The 13,431-nt window shown below is 40.0% G+C and overlaps 1 protein-coding gene across 1 annotated transcript in view; it reads right to left on the reverse strand.

Moving 5' to 3' along the window:
• Nucleotides 1-1,114: 1,114 nt before the first annotated feature.
• The window catches only part of LOC125006608 (testis-expressed protein 264 homolog), a 30,703-nt gene continuing 18,386 nt past the window's right edge, over nucleotides 1,115-13,431 (reverse strand). The window contains exons 3-4 of the mRNA XM_047582803.1: nucleotides 10,749-10,914; nucleotides 1,115-2,907 (exon numbers count right to left, since the gene is read on the reverse strand). Coding sequence (XP_047438759.1) covers nucleotides 2,630-2,907; nucleotides 10,749-10,914 — 444 coding nt within the window. The 3' untranslated portion in view covers nucleotides 1,115-2,629. The remainder of the gene's footprint in view (nucleotides 2,908-10,748; nucleotides 10,915-13,431) is intronic.

Here is a 13,431-nt window from a genome sequence, read left to right on the forward strand (position 1 = left end):
GGCCCATTGAAAACCTGTGGTGGATGATCAAAAGCACAAACCAAAGAATTCAGAAGAATTAAAAGCAGTAACTGAAGAAGAATGGAACCAGATTACCCCTCAACAGTGTGAAAGGCTCGTGGGGAACATGTCATCCAGGATTAGAGCTCTACTGCTGCTAATGATGAGTACTAAATATTCATTTGATGATGTGATGGTTCATTCATTTTTTGTGCAGTTTTGAACACATTCTCTTATTTGTTGACAATGTTGAGAACTGAGATATTGAAACCCTCAAGAATTTAGTTTTGTTAGTTTTTCTTCCAAACAATAAATTCAAATCTTGTTTTCACTTTTCTTGTACCATTGGTCAAAATGAGTCAAATTCCTTGTATATGCACACATACCTGGCTAATAAAGCTAATTCTGATTCTGATAACATTTGAGATAGTGTAAAATTTTAAGGGTGTCCAAAAAGTTTTTCCAACACTGTATGCTGAACAATTATTAGCCAGGACATCTGATGCAGAACTTTATCACTTTCCTTCATGGTCAGATAGAAGCTACAGGTGTGTTTTGGCCTGTGGTCCTGTGGAAGAAGCAAATAATTGTCCTACAAAATATCAATCAGCCTTGAATTGTGAATGGCGTCACCACCAACCAACCATAAGACTTACGGACTTTAATGATCCACAAGCTGTGTGGTTCTTAGCGTAATATGGATGACAACTCAAATTATGTTCTCAAAAAGCCTTATAATGAGTACTGTGAGTGATCTAACACACTAGTGTATTTACTATGCCGCAAAAAGCCTTGAACAAGTGGATGTGTCTACACCTCTCTAGACTTCATGTCTGTTTAAGCAAAGCTTTTGTTTTTAGTTGTTAAGACTAAAGGCAAACAAAAGCCTTTGTCTGCTGGTACCGTTTTACTAATTTCTGTAAAACAACAAAACTCTAGAGAGTCTTATGTGAACATGCGTTGGGGTCATAATGCGTGGAGGCTACTTGCTTTAAACTCTTCCCTCTCATACACACAGCTTGCAATCAAAGTGCGAACGGCTCGCTGTGAGGTTCTCCACGTGATCTCCTGTTTGTTGGAAGATGAAGGACACGATATCAGGGGTCACCAGGTGGTCTTTCAGGCTGCAGCTGCCATATTTATTTCACAGGGAAAGGGGAAAAAGAACAAGATGACTTCATAACAAACAGAAATTAGACTGCGCAAAGATACAACAGATGGGAGAAGCAGTGAGAAAGTGAAACGGGAGAATTTGACGGCTGAACTGAAAACACCAGTGAATGACTATGTGAGAACCATCTGAGGACGCCAGATGTATTGACTGTAAATATACGTTGGAGTCAGTGAGTGAAATTAATATGAATGATCAGTCCACTCTTGGCTGCACAGTCACTGTAATCATGTCCTCAATCTCAAGAGGTGCTCTGAGGACTACAGGAAGAAGGTCGTTGCGCATTCATTCATTCACACTATCTTTATAGTGTATATCTTTCAAAGGGCAGGACATTAAAACATACACGTCAACACTAAAGGTACAAAAGTGTATTTAAAATTCACACAAAGACATACGGTTCAAATATATTCACTGAAACATGAGAAAGTAAAATGTACTGACTCTCCGTGAGGTCTGGAGAAAGAAACGCTGTATTGATTGGAATTTGTAAACAAGTCACTAAATACATTTGAAATGAACAGAATTCCCTGCAGATACAGCACCGTGCAAATGTTTAGGCACTTACTGTAAGATGTTTCACAAATGTAATTTACTCATTATTTTCTATCTTCTAGATTGGTGTCAGATCCTATTCTGGATTTCCACTCATCACGCAACCAGGTCACTCAGAACTGGCAGTCAAAAGGAACTTTGTTTAGGATTAAGAGGGGCGGTGTAAGCTTTCAATAATCCGATTAGCATTAGCACTTAAAAATTATGAAAACACTTCCAATTGTTTCTCTCGACTCTCTACTAACGAGAATGAATAGATTCTTTCTGAAGGTAACGAGGCATCTTCTCAGTGTTTTTCCAAAGTACCTATATGTTTTTCACAGTACTTCATTTTGTTTTACTTAGTCCCCCCCAGTACAGCAACATAAAGATGATCAAACAGCGTTTTTCTCTTTCAGCTGAAAGGATTAAATATTAAAAGTGGAGGGTATTCAAGTCTGCAAAAAAACGTTTCAAAAAATGACCTGAAGCTTACCTGAACATCTTCACATTCAAGTACCCAAACTGTCATTTAGCAGTAATACACTTTCACTTTGTGATTAAAAGAACAAAAGCCTCTTGAAATTCTACATTGTTCGTTTTATCAACAAATGCCGATACAATACACCTGCAGTAGATTCTTGCAAGAGAACCAAATGTGCATTGATCAATAACCCTAACAAACGCACAGTTTAGTCCAGAATGAGCAGCAAATTTTTAAAAATGATTTATAAATTTGTAAATATCAATCTATTTATCAATAACCTTTTGGTGTTTCATGAAACTTCTCAGCAGTAATAAAAATATAAAGCCTCGCCGGTTATCTATTATGCATTTGGGCATGAACACATACTAAAACATTTTACAATCAGCAGTTCCCAACCTTTAAACTCTTATCCACAACTAATATGGCTCAGTGAACTTTTATTCCTCTCCAACAACACCCCACCAGGCTTGAGTGGGAACCTCCTGGCTCTTCTGGTTGGAGTCTTCATGAAGCTGCTCATCTCTCTCTTCCTGCTGTCCATCAGTCTGCTCCCAGTCCGGCCTTTTAATCGAATTTCCCCCGGAGCCTCTGTAGTCTCTATTCCCTTGATCGCGGATGGGCTCGGAGCGGACCGAGGACGCCGCCAGTGACGTCTCTCTGCTGTCTGACAGGAGAACCCCACTCTCCGAGCTGTACTCGCTGTTGGAGTCTGCACCTAGAGCAGTGATAAAAACAAAGGGTGGGGAAGGACAGATGGTGAGAGGACTTCTATAAACAAACACCACATGAGGAAAGCGAGACTGCCCAAACGTCTAAGGCTGGGAATGAACCAAAATCTGCATGACGGCATTTGAGCTGCTCTGTGATTTCAGCAGTTTTCCTTTAATTCACAGCAAACCGATGAATAACGTGTAAATCATATACACTGAGAGCGACACCAGAATGTTATTCCTGAAATTGTCACTTGAAAAGGAAGCCAGTCAATATATCAGTCAATAAAGGACAAACACTGTATGTGGTGTAGAAAAAATATTTTAATTCCAGCCCATAAAAACACTGAAAAACGTGTTAACCACCAACCTGTGAGTAATATTAAAGGTCCCTTATAATACCACTTTTTGGCAAGTCAGTGTAACTCTTGTAGGTGTCCAGAATGTGTCCTTTAAGTTTAAACTCAAAATACCTCACAGATTATTCATTCTACCGTACTTAATTACTCCTGTCTTTAGCCCTGTAACAAACGGGCTGTTTCAGTGCCTGTCACTTTAAGAGCAGAAAAAGCTGAAAACAGGAAGCAGAAAACAAGGCAGGTGAACCAACATGGCACCATTGTACACGTTAGAACCAGAACCTGGCCCATGACAAGGAGAGATGTCCCACACTTATGTAGGTAGTTATGTGGCTGGTTGTTGATTAGTATGAATAAAGCCTGATGGAGCTTCACACCTGAATGACTTGTTCAGACACAATGTTCTTGATAGACACAAAAGAAACAAGGGGGTGGTCCTCTCTTGTATTTTGTGGGTCTCCAGACAGTATGAAAAACTGGAATTAGATGTTATGTAAAGACATTACAAGCTTATAAATTAATTTAGTCTGTAATTTTATCTGAATTTCTTAGGAGAATGGTTGCTTACAGTGAAGTTTTCATAAAGACAGCTATTTTTCCCCGAGACTTTCAGATTTCTCTGAAACATTTTCATAAATGAATATACTAAAGTACAGAAGAGTTGTTTGGTCTTGCACATTCAGTTCAGTTTGGTATGATTACTGTATTTCAATTTATTATTACAACTATTAATGACACATTTTTACCTGACCTGTAACAGAAGATTCTTTTTAGCATATTTCCCTGCTTGTTAATGAGCTGCTGCTGATGATGATGATGCTGATGATGAAGACGACGACGAGATACCAATAATAGTACAACACCTTGTGCTGTATCCTGAAACCTAAAATAGGCACAAAAGTGTTGTTACTTAGAAACTCCTGTGAGGTAAAGGTCTTCTGTCTTTAATAGGATGGGATCGTATAAGAAGCTCTCTTGTCTCCTCCGTGTTTTCAAGCTTGAGCCTCACTGGTTAATAAGATCAGTTTCATACCTGTGTGTGCCAGCCTGTTGACCTTTTGTGTTTGAGTGTTTCCACACACTCTTCTCAAATCAATATCTCCTCACAATTAGCAAGCCTGTCATTAACCTCAAACCTGATGAGGATACACAAAAACGCCAAGAACTAACACCATAGTAGTGCACAGATACAGAGGCCGACTGACACACTGCACATTGTTATACATGACAGAATCTCTGAGGTTGTAGATGGAGTAAACAGAGTCACAAGGTGACAAAGTGTACGTCTGGTCTCCAAAGTGTATGACAGCTCACAAAAGTGTGAACATGACAGTATAACGCTGTTAATCTTACAGCCATCAACTATTTTTCCCATGAAAATTTGTTTAAATGCTACATTTCGAGCATTAAGATGAACGCTGTTCTTGACCTCAACTTAACCTTGGAAAAATTTTATTGATCCACAAGGGGAATTGCTTGGTCACAGTAGCTCAGTTGCACATAAAACATGAACAGTCTTGAAAACCACTAGCAAAAAGAAAAATGGATTTTAACATAGTTAAAATAAAATAAAATAATACAAGTATGTACAAGGTTTGCATGTGTGCAAATGTATGAGAAATAGAGACAGGAGTAAATGTACACGACATACAGAGGTGTGGAAAAAGTGACACAAGTCAGATAAGCGTGAATAGTCGTGCAGAAGAATGATGGGTGGAGGGGGTGGGTGCACTGGTGTGAAAATCACCCTTCCTGGGTTCTTATTTCATGCATGTTTATCACACATAAACGTTTCCGATTAAACCAATTTAAATACAAGACAAAAATAATACAAGTAAACACAAAACAAAAAAAAAATGCAAACCTACATGTGGTTGCCCTCCGTTTAAACACAACTTAACTGTGGTCTATTACACCAGAGTTCAATTTCTATAGCCACACACAGGCCTGATTACTGCCACATCTGTCCTCAATCAAGAAACCACTTCAATGGGACCTACCTGACAAAATGAAGTAGACCAAAAGATATTCACAAGCTAAACATCATGCCGAGATCCAAACAAATTCAGGAACAAATGAAAAAGAAAGTCATAGAGATCTATTAGTCTAGAAAGGGTTATAAAGCCTTTCATAAGGATTTGGCACTCCACTGAACCACAGTGAGAGCCATTATCCAAAAATGGTAAAAACATGGAACAGTGGTGAACCTTCCCAGGAGTGGCTGGCGCAGCGACGAGTCATCCAAGAGGTCACAAAAGACCCCGCAACAACATCTAAAGAACTGTAGTCAGTTGAGGTCAGTGTTCATGACTCCGCCAGAAGAAAGAGACTGGGCTAACATAGCCTGCATGGAAGAGTTCAAGGCCAAAAAGAAAAAGAACATTGTAGCAACAGTAAAATCTGCTGGTGGTAGTGTGATGGTCTGGGACTGTTTTGCTGCTTCAGGACCTGGAAGACTTGCTGTGATAAATGGAACCATGAATTCTGCTGTCTACCAAAAAATCCTGAAGGAGAATGTCTGACCATCTGTTGGTGACCTCAAGCAGAAGAGAACTTGAGTTCTGCAGCAGGACAATGATCCAAAACACACCAGCAAGTCCATCTTTGAATGCCTGAAGAAAAACTAAATGAAGACTTTGGAGTGGCCTAGTCAAAGTCCTGACCTGACTCCTACTGAGATGCTGTGACATGATCTTAAAAAGGTGGTTCATGCTGGAAAACCATCCAATACGACAACTGTACAAAATTCCTCCACAGCACTGTAAGACGCATTACAATTTATCACAAACGCTGGATTGCAGTTGTTGCTTATAAGGGTGGCCCAACCAGTTAAAAGGTTTACGGTAATCTCCTTTTAACATGTAGGGTTTGATTTTGTTTTCACCTAATAATAGAAACCTGCATTTTATGTTATCTTTGACACAAATATAATGTTATCTTTAACATTTAAATTAGTTTGATGATCTGAAACATTTCAGAAAGCAGGAAGGGGACCAACACTATTTTTCACACCACTGTACACAGGAAGGATAAATAAGGAGCAACTTGAGAGCTGAGTTGTTAACAGAATCATACATCTACATCCATACAGGAGATTCACAAATGTGAAGAAATAGCAAACAACTATAGAAAGAGTGTAATGTTTAATTACATTTTTATTTTTACTTCTCTCATATAAACTGTGTGTATTTGCATATGTGAACTTTTAGACCATACAAGTTCATAACAAGCCAAAATAAGTTTAGCAGAAGTTCACTGATAAGTGTGACGTTATGATTTTGTTTGTGCAGACTGCAGGTCTTCATTATCTCTTTTGACTTCGCTTACACTTCCTCCTGACTTTCTTACCTCCTTTCTATTCAGACGCAAGACTCGAGAAGAGCAAAGTGCATTTCCTCCAGCCCCACCAACGTGAGCGTGGACTACAAAACCTGTTGTCGCCCCCCATTGGTAATGTTACAATGTAAGAAACTCTGTCTGCTAGGTTAAGAAGTAATACTGCACGTTCAAGTAGGTCAGGATCACTGTTGAGTGTGCTGCATTTCATTAATTCTTATTAAGTATGACAATTTTCATGTGTTCTAGTGTAAGAGAAATTGTATATGTGAGACAGAAACGCATAATAAACTTATAAAATTAACTTCAATTTATCTTTTAATAAAAATGTTTTTGAAATTCAAATAAAAAAATAAAAAAATAAAAAATAACCATATCAAACCTACCCACAAGCTCTATCTGATTCATTTACACCCACCTCATGTGCAGTTGAGTGATGAGGCGATAGATAAATTAAATAAAACATTTAAACATACGCACACTGAGATCTGAAAGAGCGGCCCAATCAGTTTTCAAATGCTGGTTCAACCCCTGAAGCACGGCACAAAATGTAATCAGTGGCCACTTCAAATCCCTGCTGGATCGGAAGATGCACATTACATGTGATATTTTCATCTTTTAGGTTAATTGGAGAAAGACCATTTCACGAATAAGGCTTTTGTACTTTATTTTCTATTGAAAATGAATCCCTTAACTGAAGCAAGACACACAAAGCTGCTGCAGACTTTCAGGAAAATAATGCTGGATCTCAAGTACCTAAACTTACTGTACGGAAATGTAATTATTATAATCAGGCTTACGTCCAACAGGGTCACAAGCAGCCATGACACACACTTCCTGTGAAACTTAAAAGCAAACATATTCAGTTGGTGCTCTGCAATCTGCGAAACACTTTACAAAGCTGACAGTCTAACCACCACTAAACGTTCTGTATAAAAATGTAATTGTATGAATGGCATAAGCTCCATTCATACTTCTGCATTTAATGCTGTGACTACAGAGGCTGTGTGTGTCACCTGGCATGCAGCTCTACAAGAATGTAATTACACACTTCGGCTATAGAGCCAATGGAGACGTCACATGGAGAATGCATGAACTGTTTGTAATGCTGTTACATTAGTCAGTGAACTGTATGAAAATAGTTTTACGGACTCTTTTTCTGTATAGCAAATTGAATAAAGGCATACAAACAACAAATAAAATACATCACGCCCTGCACACTACATGACACAATATCAATATGACAATATTAATATGAGAAGCAGCTCTGAGACAGTGAGGGCACTGGCTAGATCCCCTCTAGAGGACCTAAGTCCTCCCTCAACCTCACTTACATACAGAAGGGAGCATGGGTTTATACACCGATCAGCCACAACATTAAAACCACTGACAGGTGAAGTAAATGACATTGAGCGTCTTGTGACAATTCAATGTTCTGCTGGGAAACCTTTTGGATCTGGCATGAATGTGGATGTTACTTAGACATGTACCACCCACTTAGACCTGACCTCCAAATTCACTAGATCCCATAGTGATCAAGTATCTGTGGGATGATCCACAGAGGCCCCTCCCCTCAACCCATAGGACCCAAAGGCCCCCACTAACAACATCCTGTTACCAGACACCACAGGACACCCTCAGAAGACCCATGTCCATTCTCTGAAGAGACACAACTGTTTTTTAGGAAGTGGTCATAATGTTATGCCTGATCTGGTGTGTAGTTAATGTTAGGGATGTAAAGCACATTCTCACCCTGAACGAGTCACTTTAGTAGCAGAGTGAACTATATACGCCAGAGAGTGAGTTTTAGACTGACAGAGTGAGGAGCCAGAGAAACTGAACACGGAGACAGGGCTGGTACGAGGGAGAGGAGGATAGTGGGTGGCTGAGTAGGGAGAGGGAGGTCATTGGACCAGAGAAGCTCCCAGTGGCCTGAATGCTCCACTGGCCTGGCTGAGTTGATCCCAAAGTGACAGGAGCATAGCTGTCTGTCACATTATCATTCGCAGTCATGAACCTGAATGTCACTTCCACTCTGCACCGCACGCTTGACACGTGAAGAGCACAGGATTTGTCAAGAGTACCCAGTTTTTATCTGCTTTGTAAAGTCAAACTGTGGATCTTCTGATGCGTGGCTGTGCAGCTTGAGTTTGAGCTGAAACGGGAGAGATATTAGATACTAGGAGCGAGTCGATGGAAAGAAATTAAACTACAGTCGAGCAGTTAATTGTTATAACACCGGTGGTGGTATATGAGTGGCTTTGTTATGCACTTCAGGGCAATTTGCTTCCAATTTAATTTAATTTAGATTATTGATGAAATATACTTCATCGCAACTGGAAAGGCAAGAATTAATATTCTGTTGGATTTTCATGGCTTTTTAGTCGTGAGCATTGCTGAGTAATTCAAAGAGTCTGCAGCCGCCACACACAGCAGCTTCAGCCTTTAACAGGCTGTGAATGAAATAAAAGCAATTTCTCTACAATCAGAATAACTTTGTGTAAAAGACTTTCCAAAATAAACTTTATAACAACAACGTGGAACCGGCAGTGTGATTAAGCGGCCATTTGCACCCTCAGATATTTCAGATTCAGCTGGCAAAATAAATAAAGGCAATGTCTTATGTGCAAAAAGAACGAAGCTCAGAGAGATGAGCGATTAAAGTCTGCCAGAAAACAGTCAAAGGAAAGAGGCAATCACAAGGACCTGTCTTCAAATTGCTTGTTCTGTCTCATTAACAGCCCAAAGCTAAAATATATTCAAATTAATAACAAAAACAGCGAATCATCAAATCTGAGAAGCTGAAACCAGGGCCTACTTCAGTATTTTTGACTGATAAAAACAATAATTAAAATAATTACCAATTAAATGTCAGTCTGTCATAATAATCACTGTAGCCAAGCTACAAACAACATGCTATTTACTAAACGTTTAATATTTAGACATAAGCTGTAACAGCTGCTGTCCCATGTGTACTCTATTTCTATTATTCACCGTTATGTTTGCGTCCTTTTCAGCGACGCTGCATTTGGATTGATCACACCACATCATAATTCATCATATTGCTAAACGGGACTACACGGCCTCTGCCACAGAGCTGTAGCAATCAGTGCTACGAGTCTGTTATGATCAGCTTTTTTTTCCCCACGACTCATGATTACAGTCACTTCATCCACCCCTGCACAAGCTCCTACGTGTCATGACAATAAATTACTGTCAGGCCGATTGCGCGCCCTTTACAGATTTCCATGCGGTGGTCGTATACGGCTGCGGACAGCCTCTCGGTGAGTGGCAGCACCCCTCCACCAGAGGCTGTTGTGTCTGGGATTTTCATTAACACCTAAGAAGGTGTCAATCACAGGTTGCTTCTGCGGGGCTGCTCATAAACAAAACAGCGGTAGGAACTAGGTCCGATTCACTTGTGGGTCCGACTCAAGCTGAACGTGACTGCACGAAAAAGCCAAAACATGGGGGGTTTAACGCGTAGTTTTCAAACAGCCGTAAGAAACTAACCTTAACTGTTAGATCTGAGATCTGTGCAGCTTTTTTAAAGTCTTGTTGCTTTTCTTTTGCAGACTTTGCTTTCACAGCAACAAGCTGGGAGCTGCTGTTCACAGTGGAGCATTGAGCAGCTAAACAGGTGGATATTTCCCCCAGGAGTTGGTGGAGACCAACAATCAGACTGAATATTATGGAAGTCGCCACAGTTTGCAGCGTGACAGAAGCCATAGAGATGTACCGCCTCTGGATATCATACAAGCCAGTTTAACTGCATCTTTGGTGACCTGTGTTTGGGCTCATGCTGGCTGAACAGCATGGACACTGAGTAACTGGAACTGAGGCTGCTGGCCTGACTGAGGCATAAAAAAAAAAAAAAAAAAACTAACTATGGGAGAGGTGAAGAGATGCACGAATAACTGTTGAACTTGAAACCTAACAAAAAGAGTTTATGCAAATATATCACAAAGGCCATTACTTTATTACTTGTCAGTGTTTGCCCTTTATTGTGTGACAACATTCATAAATTAAGGGTAAGGATTGTGTGCATCCTAAACGGGGCTTTGATTTAAACTGTAGACGTCCTTTATCATCAGACTTATGGACGTGACTTTGATTCCTGCTCCCTTTACAAAGCATAAAGGTTGTTGTACCTGAGACGTCCGTGTCACTGTGAGATTCCTCTTGTTCTGACAGCCTCCTCTCTATCTGCCGGACTTCAGGCACATAAAAATCTCCCTGCCGTGCCAAGGGGACCATGAAGTGGATGTGACCTCCTCTGTAGACTTCAAGGAATGGGTGCGCGCACAGCCTCCGTTCCTGAGAGAGTACAAAAAACAACAACTATGTAATACATCCGAATAATGTTACCTATGCACACACCGTAAAAAGGATCATCCACACATTCAGAGAAGTGAGATAGTTATTTTCACCACGATGCTGAATGCGTTACTGGTCGGGGCTTCATTTTAATCTGCAGATATTAGCAACACTCTTCAAGAAGAAGTTCCAAAAGTACTCCTTTAAAGCCGTTTACTGCTTTTGTTTTTTAAATAATTAATAAGGTAAAAGATTAAAAATGTCTTTTAGGAGAGCCAAGATCTGCAGCAGCACAAATCACAAGGCTGCAGACAGGATTATAGGCAAAAATATGATAGATAAGATAGTCACATAGAATGAAGATCAAGTTACGGAATCACAGAAGCATTCGTCAAAGTTATCAGTAGCAGGGATCAAACTATAGGGCCAGAGGAACCTGCCCAGACATCTGGAGCCAGATGTGAGCACATTCGGGTCAATTGAAATCAGTTTAAATTTTATTGTCACCACCTCTGCAAGATGTAGGTTAAAAAAAAATAAATAAATAATAAAAAAAGTTTTCTTTGCCAGTTCAGTTCCAACTCAAAAGACAGATGATGGGAATACGAACTGGGAGCAAAGACCACATCTTTCAATATTTTTATGAAGGATGCACTTTTGTTTGATGCAAGCTCACACATTAACAGAAAAAAATATGAGCAAAACTACTGGTACAAATAATTAAACTTTTAGGTGCAGAATCACTTGTGTCCATGTCAAAACGAACACAATCAACTCATTAACACGTGCTTTTATATTCACACATACATGCACATGTGAATGACAAACACCATATAGATACAAGCACAGACACGCCACAAACCAGAAATCCCCTGCTCCCGGTCGATTGTGAGTGAAAACAATTCGATGAGATTTTCCCTGGTCTAAAATGAACCCCGCGCCCTCGATTCCCACCCCCAGTATTTGCGAACGCGCGGCCTCTGCTTTTATTACTTGCCTCGCTTCTCCTTGATATGTGAAGTCTCACATGACAGAGACCACTCCACTCGTCGGGGCTCATTAACCTTTCATTCGTCGTGTTTAGTTATTCCGGTCATGCTCAGCAAATGTCTGTTACCTTCACCCTTTTGCCATATGTTAAATCTCGGGCAATAAAAAAAAAAAAGCACACCACAGACACCATTCAGCGTCTTGGTGCGACTGAGACAACATAACAATAAAGATACTTTCTAACAATAGAGAATCTATTGCTCCGTTTACTCCTGTTTTAACTAGTGTGGCTTGAAATTAGCTTCAACACGGAGCCCCCCAGCCCCCTCCAGCCCATCGCTGATGTTCCAGACTGGTGCAAAGTGGAAGTGGTGACTGGTTGTCACTGTTAAGTTGAGGAACACTTCTCACAATCAGGCTCGGAGACTGAGCAGAGCGAGCCGACTCCTGTTCAAACTCCGTCCCATCATCTCTCTTAACATCTGCCTCAACCCAATTATGACAGCAGTGATGTTCCACTCGCCGCTGTGTGCAATAACAACGTTGTCAGTTTCAGTGATTTCAGCGGCATCAATTATTGGTGCGTTTCTCCTTCAGAAACATCTGTGTATCCTCGCTGGCTTCGCTCATCAGCCAGACACAGACACAGGCTGCTACATAATGCATACTGATGTGTACGGAGTTGGACGCACGCAGACATACAAGTTAAACTCTGCAGCTCTGCCCCCATCAATAAATGATCAAATGTGTAAATAAAGCAGAGTGCAGACGCAGTGTTGGAACAATAGATGAAAGAATGCAATATAACAATATTGCATATACATATATATATATTTCACTGCTGTATTTGAATAATGAAGGATTGAGGACAAACTCACAAGAGCTGCACTGCAGACATGATGTAGCAAATAAAAGTAGACTCTGCAGTTTAATAACACATTCAGGGAATCCAAGCACAAAAAGATTTTACGTCAAGAGAACAGAATAAGGATGAGTTTTAGAAGCATCTCATTTACCTGTAAACAGAATGTAAAGTTGACTGTTTTGAATAATGATCAGGGTATGTCAGGTCCTGCAAAATGACCACATAGTTCTTATGTGCGAAAGTGCAAAGACAGGATTGATGGGGCATGTTTCAGAAGTTTTTGAAGACACAATAAAACATATTTTGCTGAATTTAAAACGTGAGAAAAGCTGGAAGTAGGACATAATGATGGTGCATAAGCAAACTGCTCTACCACAAGTTTAAAAAAAAAATAAAAAATCTGCACTCTTATTGTCTTTTTTATTAAAATGAAATTTGATTTGGTTGAACTCTCACCAACCTATGCTTTCGTTTTGGCAGCTCACTACCCTAGAGCTTAGATATTCCATGACTTCTGAAACCACTTTCTTTAGCACCTTACCTGTTCTTCAGTTTGTGACTAATGCACTTCAGACACAGGCTGTTTATTTTATCAGTGTACTTGGAAGAAGGATGATCATGTTTCTAAAAGTGACTCGAAAACTGAATTACTCATCTGTGAA

The sequence above is a fragment of the Mugil cephalus genome, chromosome 4 (assembly GCF_022458985.1).
Source record: "Mugil cephalus isolate CIBA_MC_2020 chromosome 4, CIBA_Mcephalus_1.1, whole genome shotgun sequence".
Taxonomy (NCBI): domain Eukaryota; kingdom Metazoa; phylum Chordata; class Actinopteri; order Mugiliformes; family Mugilidae; genus Mugil; species Mugil cephalus.